General features: G+C 33.8%; 3 protein-coding genes across 3 annotated transcripts; 1 reads left to right on the forward strand and 2 right to left on the reverse strand.

The window, feature by feature from the left end:
* Nucleotides 1-2,657: 2,657 nt before the first annotated feature.
* LOC108199269 (F-box/kelch-repeat protein At3g23880) lies at nucleotides 2,658-4,401 on the reverse strand. The gene is made up of 2 exons (XM_064083480.1): nucleotides 3,121-4,401; nucleotides 2,658-2,878 (listed from the first exon to the last, which is right to left on the reverse strand). The coding sequence occupies exon 1, from the start codon at nucleotides 4,327-4,329 to the stop codon at nucleotides 3,163-3,165; it is 1,167 nt and encodes a 388-aa protein (XP_063939550.1). The 5' UTR covers nucleotides 4,330-4,401; the 3' UTR covers nucleotides 2,658-2,878; nucleotides 3,121-3,162.
* Nucleotides 4,402-6,548: 2,147 nt separating this feature from the next.
* Nucleotides 6,549-8,472, forward strand: LOC108199270 (homeobox-leucine zipper protein HOX20). Its single transcript, XM_017367018.2, has 3 exons — nucleotides 6,549-7,039; nucleotides 7,445-7,854; nucleotides 7,948-8,472. Exons 1-3 carry the CDS (start codon nucleotides 6,916-6,918, stop codon nucleotides 8,386-8,388), a joined length of 975 nt encoding a protein of 324 aa, XP_017222507.1. The 5' UTR covers nucleotides 6,549-6,915; the 3' UTR covers nucleotides 8,389-8,472.
* Nucleotides 8,473-12,941: 4,469 nt separating this feature from the next.
* Nucleotides 12,942-14,124, reverse strand: LOC108199271 (thioredoxin H2-like). The gene is made up of 3 exons (XM_017367020.2): nucleotides 13,909-14,124; nucleotides 13,365-13,487; nucleotides 12,942-13,268 (listed from the first exon to the last, which is right to left on the reverse strand). The coding sequence occupies exons 1-3, from the start codon at nucleotides 14,053-14,055 to the stop codon at nucleotides 13,137-13,139; spliced, it is 402 nt and encodes a 133-aa protein (XP_017222509.1). The 5' UTR covers nucleotides 14,056-14,124; the 3' UTR covers nucleotides 12,942-13,136.
* Nucleotides 14,125-14,610: the final 486 nt, after the last annotated feature.

The raw sequence follows: 14,610 nt of genomic DNA on the forward strand, positions 1-14,610 counted from the left end.
TTTAAAATAGTGTATATTAAATACCTAATACACATGCCACTAAAAATTTAAAATCATTCAATATGTAAAATCATTTTGACTTGGGGATAACTTAATTAAACAAAAATTTAAAAAAAAATATCATCAAAAAGTAAATCTAGTCTATTTGTTTTCGCAAATAATAGAGGGTCCGAATTTCACAAATAATAGAGATAATTGCAATTCGGACCCCCTACTATTTACCTCTATTAAAATAGGCTAGATTTACTTTTTGATTAAACGACAAGAGGCTTATATAAAAAGCACATTATACCTAACTTACGTTCAAAAACGATATTATACCTGTACTTTTGGAAACCCAAATCTCACCACCTATCTTTACAACGATACGCACCTCCTCCGTTGAATTCCGTTACCTTCCGTTAAAATACTCCTCCGTCTCAATTTACATGTCCCTTGTCAAATTGACTAATTTTTGACCAACTATTAAAAAAATATTTATTTATTATTTTAGGAAATAGAAAGTTACACATTAAAATATACTTTCTAGCCTGTTTTAATAGAGGTATCTATTCTATTTTCTAAAATAATAAATACATATTTTCAAATAGTTGGTAAAAAATTAGTCAATTTAACTCCTCAAAAAGCAAAAGGGACATGTAAATTGAGACGGGGGAGAATTTTAACGAAAGGTAGCGGAATTTAACGGAGGGGTTGCGTATCGTTCCTGAGATGTAAAAGTAGGTGGTGCGATTCGAGTTTTCAAAAATATGGATACAATATCGTTTTCGAACGTAAGTTAGGGGGTCCGAATTGCAATTATATATATACTGACTTAACGGAGTGCACTGAGTTAACGGAAGTTAACGGCAGGGGGTGCATATCGGTTTTGAGAAGTAAAGATAAGGGGTGCGAGTTGAGTTTCTTAAAGTATCGGTACTCTATCGTTTTTGAACGATACTTAGGGGGTGCGATATGCAATTACCTCTTAATATTATAATAATATAGAACACAAATAATTTAGAATTCGAATTATTTCTAATATATTTTGACAGACATTTTTGTAGATTTTGAATTTAATATTATAATAATATAAACACAAATAATTTAGCATTCGAATAATTTGTAATATATTTTGACGGACACTTTTGGAGATGCTCAAACCATATCCCTGTCATTATCCAGATATCAAACACAAGCATCTTCATATTGATCAAGTGCTGAAGACTTTTGACAAAATTTCCTAGTCCAATGTCTCTGTTTTTATTTTTCACAAAATGTCTCTGTTTTTATATTGATAATAATCTTTCACAACTAGTAACGAGGAGCAACAGTCCAGTGTACAGATCCATTAGCAAAATTCCATCATAAGAGCCAGGGCTGTGGACATTTTCAACTACTAACTTAATAGGAAACTATCTGATCATTCTTCAACATGATCTTTCTCCAACAATCACTTTTTATGCCATACACTAACTTATTAGGAAAATCTGTGACCATTCTCCGATAATCACTTTTTATGCCATAAACTAACGTAATAGGAAAATCTATATCATTCTCCGACAATCACTTTCTATGCTAACTGAGACTTTATATTCATAGTGCTCAAAGAGAGATCAAAATTTTTACTCGTGATGAGCAGGAGAGATAACAAAGCAGCAAACACTTTAAAATTATCACTCCCTTCATCATAGCAAAAGCCATAGACAAATTATATGGAACAAGCCGAAAGATCAAACAAGCATGATCACAATCAGCTAATATGAGACGGTGATGAGTAAAGTGAGGATCATTTGTTGATATAGAGAAGTGGGGTACTAGATATCAGCGACAACCACTATGAAACTGATATTAATCGCAAAAGATCCTTCACCAAAAGCCTTAAGATATATCTGTAGATTATATCCTCAGAGTCTGAAAAGCTTAAGAGTATATCCTCGAAGTCAAGGTTTGGATATTCTGTATTACTGAGAACTTTCATAATCTCTCTAAAAGTAAAGTGTTGATCCGAATAATTAGTGTTCATATGTTTTTGTTAGAAAATAATTAATAAGCAAATACATCTAAGACTAAAATAACTAAATTGATAAATATATAAGTTGAAGTGAGCACATAAAAAGCATCTGTCCAGACCATTTCTGTTATGAGGATCACATCTAGGCAACATCTGAAAAGGGTTGAGGAGAGGTGAGACGGTGGTGACTGGGGGTCATGGACTAATAAGAAAGGTCAGTTCTGATGAAATCGGGACTAAATTTAAGAGACAACCATGACTTGCACAGCGACTTTAATCATAAAAGAGTCTTCACTGGGCCTAAAAACTATGTTGGAAATGATACCCTAATCAGTAACCTGTGGTGCGGCCGCTCAAGAATTGATTCCAATTTACAGTGTGATTTGTTCATTGTGTATTGAATACAACCTGTTAAACTAAATATGCAGAGGTTCATTTCTTTTGTCAAAATTAGTAACCACTAACCAAGAGAATCCCACATATTTATGCATCGCATCTAAACAATTACTACTTTCACACCAATGCAACTCTCAGAACCACAACATCAGTAACTAAAAGGCCTCATTAGCCATCAAATTATGAAGACCAAGAGTTACCAAATTTAACAAGATTTCAACTAAAAGAAATATTTTAACCAATAAGAAGAAAAGAAAAGGTGTAAAAGTACACAAACAAATGGAAAACGGTATTGCAAAGGGTAATTATAGTTTTAAGCCTCTGAAAAGCAACATTTTTCAAGTCATACATTGTTTCAACAATATACATGCAGTAAAAAAGAACACTGCTATTAAGAACGAAAACAGGTGTAAAAGTACATCGAGTATTATACTGATTTCCTTGCATCAAACACGAGTGCAGAATCACCACAGTAGGCCAGTAGCAGAGCTGCAACAAAGATCTAAGTATCAACCATTTAACCCTTCAACTCACAACTCGTCATGATCACAGATTCCAGGTGGTCCTTGCTAACATTTTGTAGGATTTCACTTTTATAGGTAGCAACAACATAACATAATGATCTAATATAGAAGTAAACTCGGATGTTTGATATCACAATATAGCCTACATAAAGAGCGCATATTTCACTCCATACAAGTTTAAAACAGGATCGATCACTAACAATTTACCTTGATTCACACTTTTTTTAGCCATGTCTCCTAAACTTCTGGTTAGACATGGGGTGATACTAGGCTCTCGATGTAAGTGTCCGCTTCAAGACAGCCACCGAAATTGGTGATCTCAAGATCCTTAAACACATTACTCTTGGAATTGTATAGTAGTATCTGCGATTCAAATTCCACCAAAACATCACCATTTTCCGTAACGCACAGCGGAACTGAATACTGAAACACCGATGGTTCACCCACATATGGGATAGTCACCAATTTAGTCCAAGATTCTTTTACACCATAGTCTTTCATCACCCAAACATCAGCTCGAATGCTCTGGTAGTTGCAAAGCACACATAAGCATTTGTCCAAAACACCCAAGGTCAAATTATACGCACCGTCTCCATATTTTGGCTGCACAACCTTTCCATATTTCTCCCTTTTCACATCAAGAGAAACAATAATCCATGACTCGGGTAAATCCGAACGTATATCACGACTGGCAGCCCAATGCAGAGCTCCATTTGCAAACTTCCCCGAATCATCCAACGGAATGCCAAAAGGAAAATCCTCAATCCTCCTCCACACATCAGTCTTCGAGCTATAAATCTTCACTTCAGTCTCATACGTACCCACATTCCGAAAAACACAAAAAATCCCAACAACCTTATAGTCATCCTCACTCTCATCATACCCAAACCCATAAACAATATAACACCCAAACCTCAAATTCATATCCGAATTCCTCAACCTCCTCGACTTCCTTGTCGCCGGATTCCACATAAACAATGAATCCTCCTCGATAGCCAAACACACCAACCCATTACAAGAACCCACAATCCAAACAGAATTATGGGGATTTTTCATAGGATAATCAAGATCAACAGCCTCACCAACATGCCCATTAAGCAAACCATACACATCACACCTCTTGATATTAAAGTGAGGATTAGTAGAGCTTAAAATCACCCCATGGTGCTTAAATTCAGGGTCTTTAACAGATTTTAACATATGGGCCTTGATAAAATCAATGCTAGAAATCAAAGAAAGCCATGGCTTCGAAACAGACCTGAATTGCAAGAGGGAAATCACTGGAAGCCATTGAAGAATCTCGAAGATTAGCTCTTCAGGGAGACTAGGATTGGGCCTTGGAGCTTTGGTGATTTCATGGGTCTTGTTGCTTGTTTTGCGGTGCTTTTCTTGATTTGTGCTTTCAGGGTTTGTCATTGTTGTTCTTGATTTGGGGCAAGGGTTCGAAATGTATGTGTGTATGTTCGAAATGTATGTGTGTTGAGGTTACATAGTCACTATTATATAGGACTAGGAAATGGGTTATTTGTGTAACAATTTTATTACAAAAATGGGAAGAGATAAAGGGATTATTTGGACTAGGTATGAAATTAATGCGGGTAGATTTTTGTCATGTGATTTTTTGCAAATCTCTTGAATTCGTAAGTTATTTATTCAATTGAGATATTAAAGGATTTTTTCTTTCATCAAATTCGAGAAATTCGAGAGTATTCAATTGGTATTGTTTATAATCCACTAAAATTCGATTGAGATATTAAAAGATTTTTTTCATTCATGAAATTCGAGGGTATTCAATTGGGATAATTTATAATCCACTAAAATCTAGAGATATTTAATTGAGATTTTAAATTATACTACAAAATCTGGTGATATTCAATCAGGATTTTTTAATTATGTTTAAAATTCCGATGATATTCAATTGAGATTGTTAACATCCATTAAAATCCGATGGTATTCAGATGCTTATGGATTGTTTTGGATTTCATAATAAAATGATGGATTATGCTGGATTCTTTAGTGTAGTTTAAGTCTTTTGAAACCCCATCAAAATTCATTAGATTTTTAAGTATTGTATTTAAATCCTAAAAAATCTATATCGACTATACGGCATTTTATCAAGAATCTGCACAAAATTAAAATCACATACAATCCATTAAAATCTATTGATTAAAGATAATCCACTAAAATCCCAATCAAATACACCTTTTTAGTTTGTAAATATTTGTGTCACGCGTGTATGATTTACATAAAAAGAATGTAAAAAATCATTTATAGTTAAATAGATTTTTGGTATATTTGGATATCTAATCATATCGATATGATTCGTAAAAGTAGGAATTAATTTAAGAGTAATAGCTTCTGATAGATAAAATATAAATATTTAAAATATGTTTGGATATTATCTGAAATTGAAATATATTAAAGATAAGAATGTGATCACTAAACATATATAGTGCCTGTTTGGCGGCTTCTAATTTTCTTTACCCCGTTTGTATAAAAAGTCAGAAGCACTTATTATAAGCTAAAAATGCTAATTTTTGTTTCAGGACTTCTACTTCTTTCCTAAATAATTTAATCACTTATAAATTTTAATTTATTTCACATTCTTAGTCTATTTCTTTACTTTAAGTGAGAGTCACTTTTTTAATCTTACCGAGTGACTTCATACTACTTTATTTTGTATATTGTTGTATTATATATACTAAAGGGGAAAATTGTTGGCTATCTCGATATAAGCAACTATTGATGTACTATATAATAATTATCGATGATGCACAATCATGTTTCATGGTTCATTTGATACATAGAATAAGCCTCGCTAATTTTGTGTAGTAAAACCTTGGTTCATTATAAATAATAAAAAACTGATCAGAGCTTAAATTCATGCATATTAGAAAGTAAAACTATATTGATAACAAGAACATGATTCATTTCACATATTACTTTGTTATTTATTTAATAAGAGAAATAAGTATCGTTAGTTTCGTGTCAGCAATGATGACAGTACAGAAATGGTGTAGATATTATCCATTGCAGTGGTGTCGGTATTATCCATAGTTGATGATGTAAAGTGTCTAAGATGTTAATATTATCCAAAATCGTGAGTTTAAAGAGTCAGCAATTGAATTTAAAATACGTCAAATCTCAAAATTCAGATAACTATCGAATATCGATGATGATGAACATGAGTGATATTAATCATATTTACAAGATAAATAGTAATATAAATTCAAAAACATATAGTTTAAAATATAAACCAGCTTTTACAGATAAAGAAAAGCATTCAATATATTTGAACCTTAATTCTAGTATATTAAATCAAAATTCTAATAATATTCCACAATTCTAATCCAAATCAAAACTCACAAATCAAAACTCACATTTCACAAAATTTGTCGCAGTTCACATAATTTACCAACTTTATTCAACTTAAATTTTAGACAATTCAATCTATCCAAACACCCCTCACAACTTCTAAGATTTATATTACTCCCACCTCACACAAATTTCAAAATATTAAAATAATAGTTCCAAATTATATTTTCCATTTTCCCTTCATATTTATCTTTTCTATTCCTTATCTACTTTTTCCCTTCAAAAGCAATATATAAATGACCCTAACAGGGTGCCCAAACAGAGCCAACCACACAAACAAAAACCAGCACTTCATTCCTCTTATAAAACCCCTTCATGTATTTCCATACCAGAGAAAGAATCTACTAGTCTGTCCATCTCTGCACCTCTATCTCCTCTTCTGCAACACTTGAATATTCCATAATAATCACTACTGTTTCTTTCCCTTTTCTTGCTTCTTCTGACTGATGGACTTGAGCTTACCCTGTGCTTACACTTTTCACATGGCTATTATTGTCTGCACAAGCTTCTTTAGGCACAAGTTTTTTAGCTCAAATTGAACTCACAAGTCCTAGCTTTCTTTGTAGTTTTCTTGTTCTTGCTTTTTCAAGCAAATATAAAAGTTGGTAGTTTAAAAATTGTGTATATATGGGGATTAGTAGTACTTTTGATGGTTCTGACACCACCCTTTTGCTTAAATCTGGAAATCTAAACTGTCCCTCAGGAGTTCTTGAATCTTTCTGGATGTCAAACTCTTCCCCTTCTTTTCAAGGTCAGTTTCCAAGAATTTCTGTATGTATACATAGTATTATGGTATTATTAACTTCTTGTACTTTATCTTTATCAGAGATAAGTTGTGGTTTCATTCTGCGGTTTTAGGAGAATGGGTCACTTAACAACTTCTGTCGCTGTCGCAGATATAAATTTTCGATTTTTTTTGTATGAGGAATTTAATGGATGTAGTATGCTTGATTTTTGTGTGGATCTGAACTATACAATTTTGATATGCATAGATCAAAGATGCCTATTATTTTGTTAATTATTTGATAGGACTAGGGATTAACTTTGGTAATCCCTGTTTAAGTTATTCACCTGAGCACTTTGTATGTCTTGGGTGAACTATGGCCACCAAATAAGCTATTCAAGTATTCTGATTGCGAAATTTATATATGTGTAGATTGCCCTTCAAAGGTTTCTGCATCAATTGTTGACTTCCAAAATCCACCTCAAGATGATGGGAGGAAGGGGAGGCTCTTTTCTTCTCTCGACGTTGATGAGGACAATGGCGAGGCCTTTGATCCTTCCTTTCATCGATCAGAGAAGAAAAGGCGGCTCAGCAAGGATCAGGTTCAGTTTCTTGAGAAGAGTTTTGAGAAGGATAACAAACTAGAACCTGATAGGAAAGTGCAGCTTGCTAAGGAAATTGGATTGCAGCCGAGACAGGTTGCCATATGGTATCAAAACCGACGAGCCCGGTGCAAAAGCAAGCAGCTTGAAAAGGACTATGATGTTCTGAAAGAAAGTTATGATAAGCTCAAGGTTGATTATGAAAACCTCCTCAAAGAGAACGAAAGCTTGAGAATTGAGGTATATTTGTTGATAATGCCATAGAACTTTGCATATAGTTAATTAATCGACAGTAATTAAGCAATGTTTATCTGTTTTTATATTTACAATTAGGTCGAATCTATGAAAGACAAAATGCCTGTGAGTGAGAAAAGGGAGGTGAATTTGGAGCCTGTGAATGCGCGAGATGTAGGAGCAAAACCAACTGAGGATCTAATTGTTCAAAATGAGAATACTCCACAACTGATGATTCGTAAGCCAGAGTATGTGAATTCCTCCGAGAGCCCTGCTGTAGATTCTGATAGCCTGTATAGTGTTGATGGAAACCTCAAATCCGTATTCGAGTCGGTTGATTCTTCTTCAGTTTTTGAACCAGACTACTCAGACTTCTCTCAAGACGGCGAAGAAGGTTTCAGCAGAATGCTGCTGCTACCAGACCTGCCGATGCTTGAAACAGAGTGCTTCGACGACATGTATGTAGATCATAGCAATTTAGCAGAGAGTTCAGTTGGAGATCAACACTTATTGCTCTGGACTAATGTGTTTGATGTGTAGTGGTTAGGTTTTGTGGTTCTTGGCAATGCCTTCTTGTAACTCATGTAAAAATCTATGAATAAAAGTAGCTTTTAGACCCTCAAATTCCTTGATTAATTGCATATTTGCATGCATGTTGTTTGCCGTGACGGAATCAGGATTCAGAAAACTGAAAATGTTAAGACTAGTGTAGGTTTAAGGACCGATGAGTACAGAAAATTTTGTTACAGTTCCTTCTTCTTTTCAGAATTCAATAGGTAATTGTCCAGAGCTAGTAAAAATATGTGGTTAGAGCAAGTCCAATAGGTTACTTATATGAGCTCCAAAACTCACATTTAGGTAGTGAACCAAAAAAAACCACTCCAACACTCTCCTAGTGAGCTCCTAAATCACTAGCACATGCTTCAATATGCTAGTCATTATCTATTTTTAAGTAACCCCTAGCCATTACCTATATATTATTTATGAATAAAAAAATCATCTCTCTCATTCTTTCTTTGTCTTTTTCCTCCCATTCTCATTCTCTCTCCCAAATTTATTATTAAAATAATCTTAGGAGAACAAATATAGGGATTGCTGTTGGAGTTGATACTAAAAATAGATTACCTAAATCACTAAGACTCACCAGGATTAATTATTTTATATTATTAATAAGTAATGGGATAGATAACCTATTGGACTTGCTCTTAGGTAGCATGATTCTGAATCCTTTGGATGGTATTATGGGGCCGTTTGAGTGAGCTTAAAATAAGTGCTTTTTGCTTAAATTAAAAAAGTGAAGTAGAAGTTAGAAGCAGGTAAAGACTTATAAGTGATTAAAGTGTTTGGGAAATAAGTAGAAGTCCTGAAACAAAAACTAGCATTCCTAACTTTTTATAAGTGATTAAAGTGTTTGGGAAATAAGTGATTTTTACTTAAAATAAAAAAGTGGAGTAGAAGTTAGAAGCAACTTAAGACTTATAAGTGATTAAAGTGTTTGGGAAATAAGCAGAAGTCCTGAAACAAAAGTTAGCATTCCTGGCTTTAAATAAGTGCTTCTTGACTTTTTATACAAACGGTTCAAATAATTGTTTCTAACTTATAAACCAGAAGCCCAATTTTTAAGCCGAAAACAAACACCCTCTAAGTGTTTCTGATTTATAAACCCAGAAACTGGGTTTTTAAGCGCTCGCCGAACACCCACTATGCTGTACTCCCTCTGTCCCATTTAATTCTATACGTTTTTTTTTCATTGCTCGACACACACTTCAATGCTCTTATAAAACATAGTTCTATAACTTATTTTTAAAATATTTTTTTTCTGAATAAAAATATAACATCCAAACTTTTATACAGAAAAGAAAAATCTTAAAAATAAGTTATAAAATTATATTTTACAGGAGCATTAAAGTCCGTGCTGCATCCCCGTCCCCCAATGTATATAACTCAGGGGGACGGAGGGAGTATATCTTTCAATGAATTGGGCACATGGTAAAATGTAAATGTAAAAAATATGGAGTGGACCTTGTATGTTCTCGAGTGGTTTGCAACACATGTTAAAAAAGGTTGTGGTCAATTTTTAAATAGCTTATCACACGAGAGCAAAAAATGATGAATCAAAATTAACGGGGTTGATCAGTCATTTCAGTATTTAATATATCGAAGATTTTCTCAATAAATAATTTTTTTAGTCAAATCAGAATATAACCGTTATTTTTATAAAAAACCAGGATTTTTGAATAAATCAGGATCAACTTGCTTTCGTCTACCATTATCCGGCCATTTTGTTGATATCACTATCAGGTGTGCAAGTAATATTACTCTTTACGTGCCATTGAATCGTATACATTAATTTTTGACATTTTTTTAAGATTTTTGTAAAATACAATTTCATAATATTTTTAATTTTATATTCTGAATAAATATTTGATTTTCAATTTTTACTAAAAAAAATTTTAATATATATTATTGAACTATATTTCATAAGAGTCTCGAAATACGTGCTATATGATGGAAGGAGTATTAACTTAAAAGGGTTTGGCTAGTGTGTGCCCATGGGCACATGCTAAGCACTAACATTTATAAAATTGGAGAGTTTTGATTGGTGTGGTTGTTGCAATTGCAGGGGGTCCACCATTATTAAAGAAGTTAAGCCAATAGACACCATCCAAATTCATGAATTTTGGTGCTTAGTGTGTGCCCATGGGCACACCATAGAAAAACCGAACTTAAAAAACTTATATAACGTGTCGAGTCAAAAAAAAAAAGTCGATTAAATAATTCGATCGAGCCAGGATGACAAGAGCTTATACTGAAAAGAAATAAATGAACCGATAATCACCCCACCTTATCAAAATCGAACACGTAAACACTGCAAGTATATTTAAATAATCAAAGATAATTCACACATTTTAAAGAGGCATCAAAAGAGAATTAAAAAGTAAATTCAACACTACAAGATACACACCGCTCCATAAAGATAAACACCAAGAGAACCACAAACAAGAAACTGACACGTGGACGTCCAGATTGCAACGTGTGTTTCTAGAACCTGCCACGAGATGACGTGTAAAAGCTGGCTTGGAACACGTGGACCCACGGAGATAGTGATGGGGCATACGTGGACGGTGGAGATTGAAGCAACCGACTATTCAGGGATAGGTGGGTCCCACCATCCATCCACGTCACTTTCGCTTGAACGTTGAAACAACACAGGAGTGAAAACACTTGTCCAGGGTTGACGCGTGTGGGGCCCGCACTTTCATGCACAGCCACGTATTTGGACATGTCAGTGTCGGTTTTTTAACTCTAGTAACATTATCATATGTCGAACGTTACCTACCAAGTTGCAAGATCCTACTAACCTTGTGAATTTGGAAGGAAGGAAAGATAAACGAATTTTCTCGTTTATCAGCCGGTTAAAATAGCGGATTTATATACTCTTGGTCATATGTTCGATTTGAGAAGGAAGAATTTATGATTATGCCTTCTGCACCCTCTGTTCTAAAAGTCGCTGATTAATCACGATTAATCACCGATTAATCCCTGTTCCGTAACTCGCCGAACTGATTAAATTTTCGATTAATCACCGATCTCTGATCAATTCAATCAATCTGCGATTAATCCTTGTTCCGTGAATTCACCGATTAAGTCCGATTCCCGCTTTTTACAACACTGCCGGCACCAAAGCTCTTGAGCTCGTGGGTTTAATATAAAGAAATATTTTATATATAAAAAAATTTATTAATAAAAATAATTATTTGTATAAAAAATCATTATTAGGATGTGGTGAGAAGAATTAAATAAAATGAACTTTCATATTTTGATTTGCTAACACGAATAGTTAAATTATATTTTATCAATCAATATATATTTTTAGTATTTTCGCTAATGTTTTTTTAATAAAATAGGATTATAAGCCTGAGATCAATTTTATCAGGCATATGTGTTAAAATTTCAAATTTTCATTATCTAGTAACAGTAAAAATATGTTACGTTCCATCAAGGAAGTCATGTCACCTCACTTGAAATGTTAAATTTTTAATACATACATATATTAATATGTATAGTTAAGTTCTATGGAGTACAAAAAAAATTGGAGTATTGGAGTACAAAGTTTGATAAAATGTAATCTAGTCATCTAAATTTCAATTTTTTTTGTCCCATAATATTTGTAAATATTTGACAACCTGCACATTATGTTCTGCAACATAAACATCGTGATCAAATGGTAGAATAATTACTTTTATAAATCATAGGACTCTATGTTCTGCAATATAACTAATAAGCAGAACAATAATCTTAATACTTGTTAAAGTTGAAAGATATTAATGATTAATTGACAATTATGTGCAAGACAACTTATAAATGATAGATTATATCAAAATTTGGATAATCAAAGATATTATATAGGATCAAACTAAAAAATTATGATTTGTACTCCAATACTCCAATGTTTTTATGTACTCCATATAACTTAACTCTTAATATGTAATATAATGAAATGTGTTTGACACAAATTTACAAAATATCAATTTGGTTTGGACCGGAAATCGATAAATCCATATAAAGGAAAATAAAAGAGGCCCGTTCACTATATTTTTGTTTTCTTCAAATCACAGCTGTGGGCCGAGCCCAATCCGCACAATAGATATACAGCGCCTCACTAAGGTTCGGTCCCTCTTAGATTCGGCCTGTCCGGGACTTTCTAAGTTAAAACCCTAAAATCGAAACAGAAATCGACAAAAAATATATAATTTCACCGATAATACTGATTGCACTCTAATTTCACCGATAATACTGATTGGACTTTAATTTGATTAAAATTCTCGATTTATCTGAAAAATCTTTGATATACCCTCGATAAATGTTAAATTACTAGGTTAACCGATTCCTGATTCCCCATTTCTATCATGCTAGAGTGCTGAATTGCACTCTGATTGCTGCAATTACTTATATAATGTCACTTGCATGATTTGCCAAATCGAGTTTTTGGTTATTCAATCAAGTTCGAACCTTCTCGATTTGAACTTGATAACCATAAACTCGACTCGGCTCAGTTACACTCATGTTTTCCGGTCTTAAAGTTGGCAGCATGGTAAACAAAGCATTCATCACACCCTTCCATTCTTTTCATTATTTTCTGCTAATTGCATGCTTCACATACTTTCTTAAAAAAGTTGGCATCACATTCTTATACGAACTTTAAGATTGACATTCTGCATTATTCTTAATCTACTTCTGTGCTCCTCCCCTCATTCGATTCCACGAAGTTGCAGATTAATAGTACTTCAGGTCATGTGTTTCTCGATTCTCTTCTGGAGTTCATCCTTCTTGGCCCCAACAAACTTGTCGATTTCTTTTCCTTTCTTTATCAGTATGAACGTTGGCATTGCCTGCACTCCGTACTCTGTAGCCACATCCTGTTCAGAAAATTAAGTTTATGAAGCCAAAATATCCAATGGTAACATTCATATTAACGGAATTCTGGGAAAAGCTAGGGAAGCTGATGAGCATACGTCTAACTCATCGACATCAATCTTGATGAACTCTACATCTAGATAAGTAGCAGCAAAGTCGCGCAGAATGGGTTCCATCATGTGACACGGTCCACACCATGAGGCCGTGAAATCAATGACCATCTGCAAAACCAAATGAGGTGATCCTGAGAAAAAACAGATGAATACTAATGGCTATTTGGATTCACAGCCAGATATTAGAGTAACTGCATACTTTAAACCGTTTGACATTGCTATTGCTGACAACAGCTTTTTGCTGAAAAACAAGTAAAAAATTGTTTGATAAATCTAAAAACAATTTTTCTCATAACAACTTTTACCTCAAAAACTGTTTGTAGAAAAAGCATGTTCACCCATGCTTTTGGAAAAATCTGCTTTTCAGCTTTCTTAAAAAACTGTCAAAGATTTCACTATCTAACCTCATATTATATAACTCAAAATATGCAAATACCAAAAAATTTATCAAACGGTTATTTGAATTCTACGACAGTACTTTTTCTGATAACACAACAATTTTTAACCGCACTCCCAAGTAGAACCTTACCAGTTTAGTCGTTCGTTTGGAAGCTTCGAAGTGGCTTTTCCATGTAGCAGAGGAATGAAATGAGATAACCTGACCGGACTTCCTCGGTGAAACATATCGATTGCCTCCATTTGAGGAAGCGAAAACAGAAGAATATCTAACTCCCATTGGCTTAACGGTTTCAGATCAGAGAATTTCTTGCTTAAAGCATAGAACTCTCAACGCTTCCATTTATAAAGTTGAATAATTGTAGTGGTTAATAAATAATAGATAGTGTAGCATATGATTCTGCTCAACTTTAAAGTGCAGATATGTGAAGCATATGTACCCCCTATACATTAGGCTGGTTATGGTCCTCCAGTGGCCTGAAGGCACAATTTGGTCCAACGAATGGCTCGGGTTCTGAAGATTGCATGAATGATTGTATTAGCGGTCCCTCTGTACATTGGCTCAGGTTCTGAAGATCGCATGAATGATTGTATTAGCGGTCTCTCTATGCGTAAATTTGATGCATCAGATTCATCAGTTCTGAATGTTTCTGCAAGAAATCAGAAGTCAGATTATCTTTCGATGGCAATACTTGACATAATGAAGATTCAAACGCTACAAAGTAAGATTCTGTCATATAAAACCGAAAGAATAAAGCTCAAGATATCATAGAACATATATTCATTCTTACTAAAGTGATTCTGAATGCAAAGTCCACTGAAAACAGCACTACCT

Source organism: Daucus carota, chromosome 8 (assembly GCF_001625215.2).
Source record: "Daucus carota subsp. sativus chromosome 8, DH1 v3.0, whole genome shotgun sequence".
Classification (NCBI taxonomy): domain Eukaryota; kingdom Viridiplantae; phylum Streptophyta; class Magnoliopsida; order Apiales; family Apiaceae; genus Daucus; species Daucus carota.

Coding starts and splice junctions, on each gene's coding strand:
- LOC108199269 (XM_064083480.1), bottom strand. CDS start 4,329: ATGACAAACCCTGAAAGCACAAATCAAGAAAAGCACCGCAAAACAAGC.
- LOC108199270 (XM_017367018.2), top strand. CDS start 6,916: ATGGGGATTAGTAGTACTTTTGATGGTTCTGACACCACCCTTTTGCTT. Junction 7,040..7,444: donor CTCTTCCCCTTCTTTTCAAG/GTCAGTTTCCAA, acceptor ATATATGTGTAG/ATTGCCCTTCAAAGGTTTCT. Junction 7,855..7,947: donor ACGAAAGCTTGAGAATTGAG/GTATATTTGTTG, acceptor ATTTACAATTAG/GTCGAATCTATGAAAGACAA.
- LOC108199271 (XM_017367020.2), bottom strand. CDS start 14,055: ATGGGAGTTAGATATTCTTCTGTTTTCGCTTCCTCAAATGGAGGCAAT. Junction 13,488..13,908: donor CCAAACGAACGACTAAACTG/GTAAGGTTCTAC, acceptor TTGGTTTTGCAG/ATGGTCATTGATTTCACGGC. Junction 13,269..13,364: donor TTGATGTCGATGAGTTAGAC/GTATGCTCATCA, acceptor TTTTCTGAACAG/GATGTGGCTACAGAGTACGG.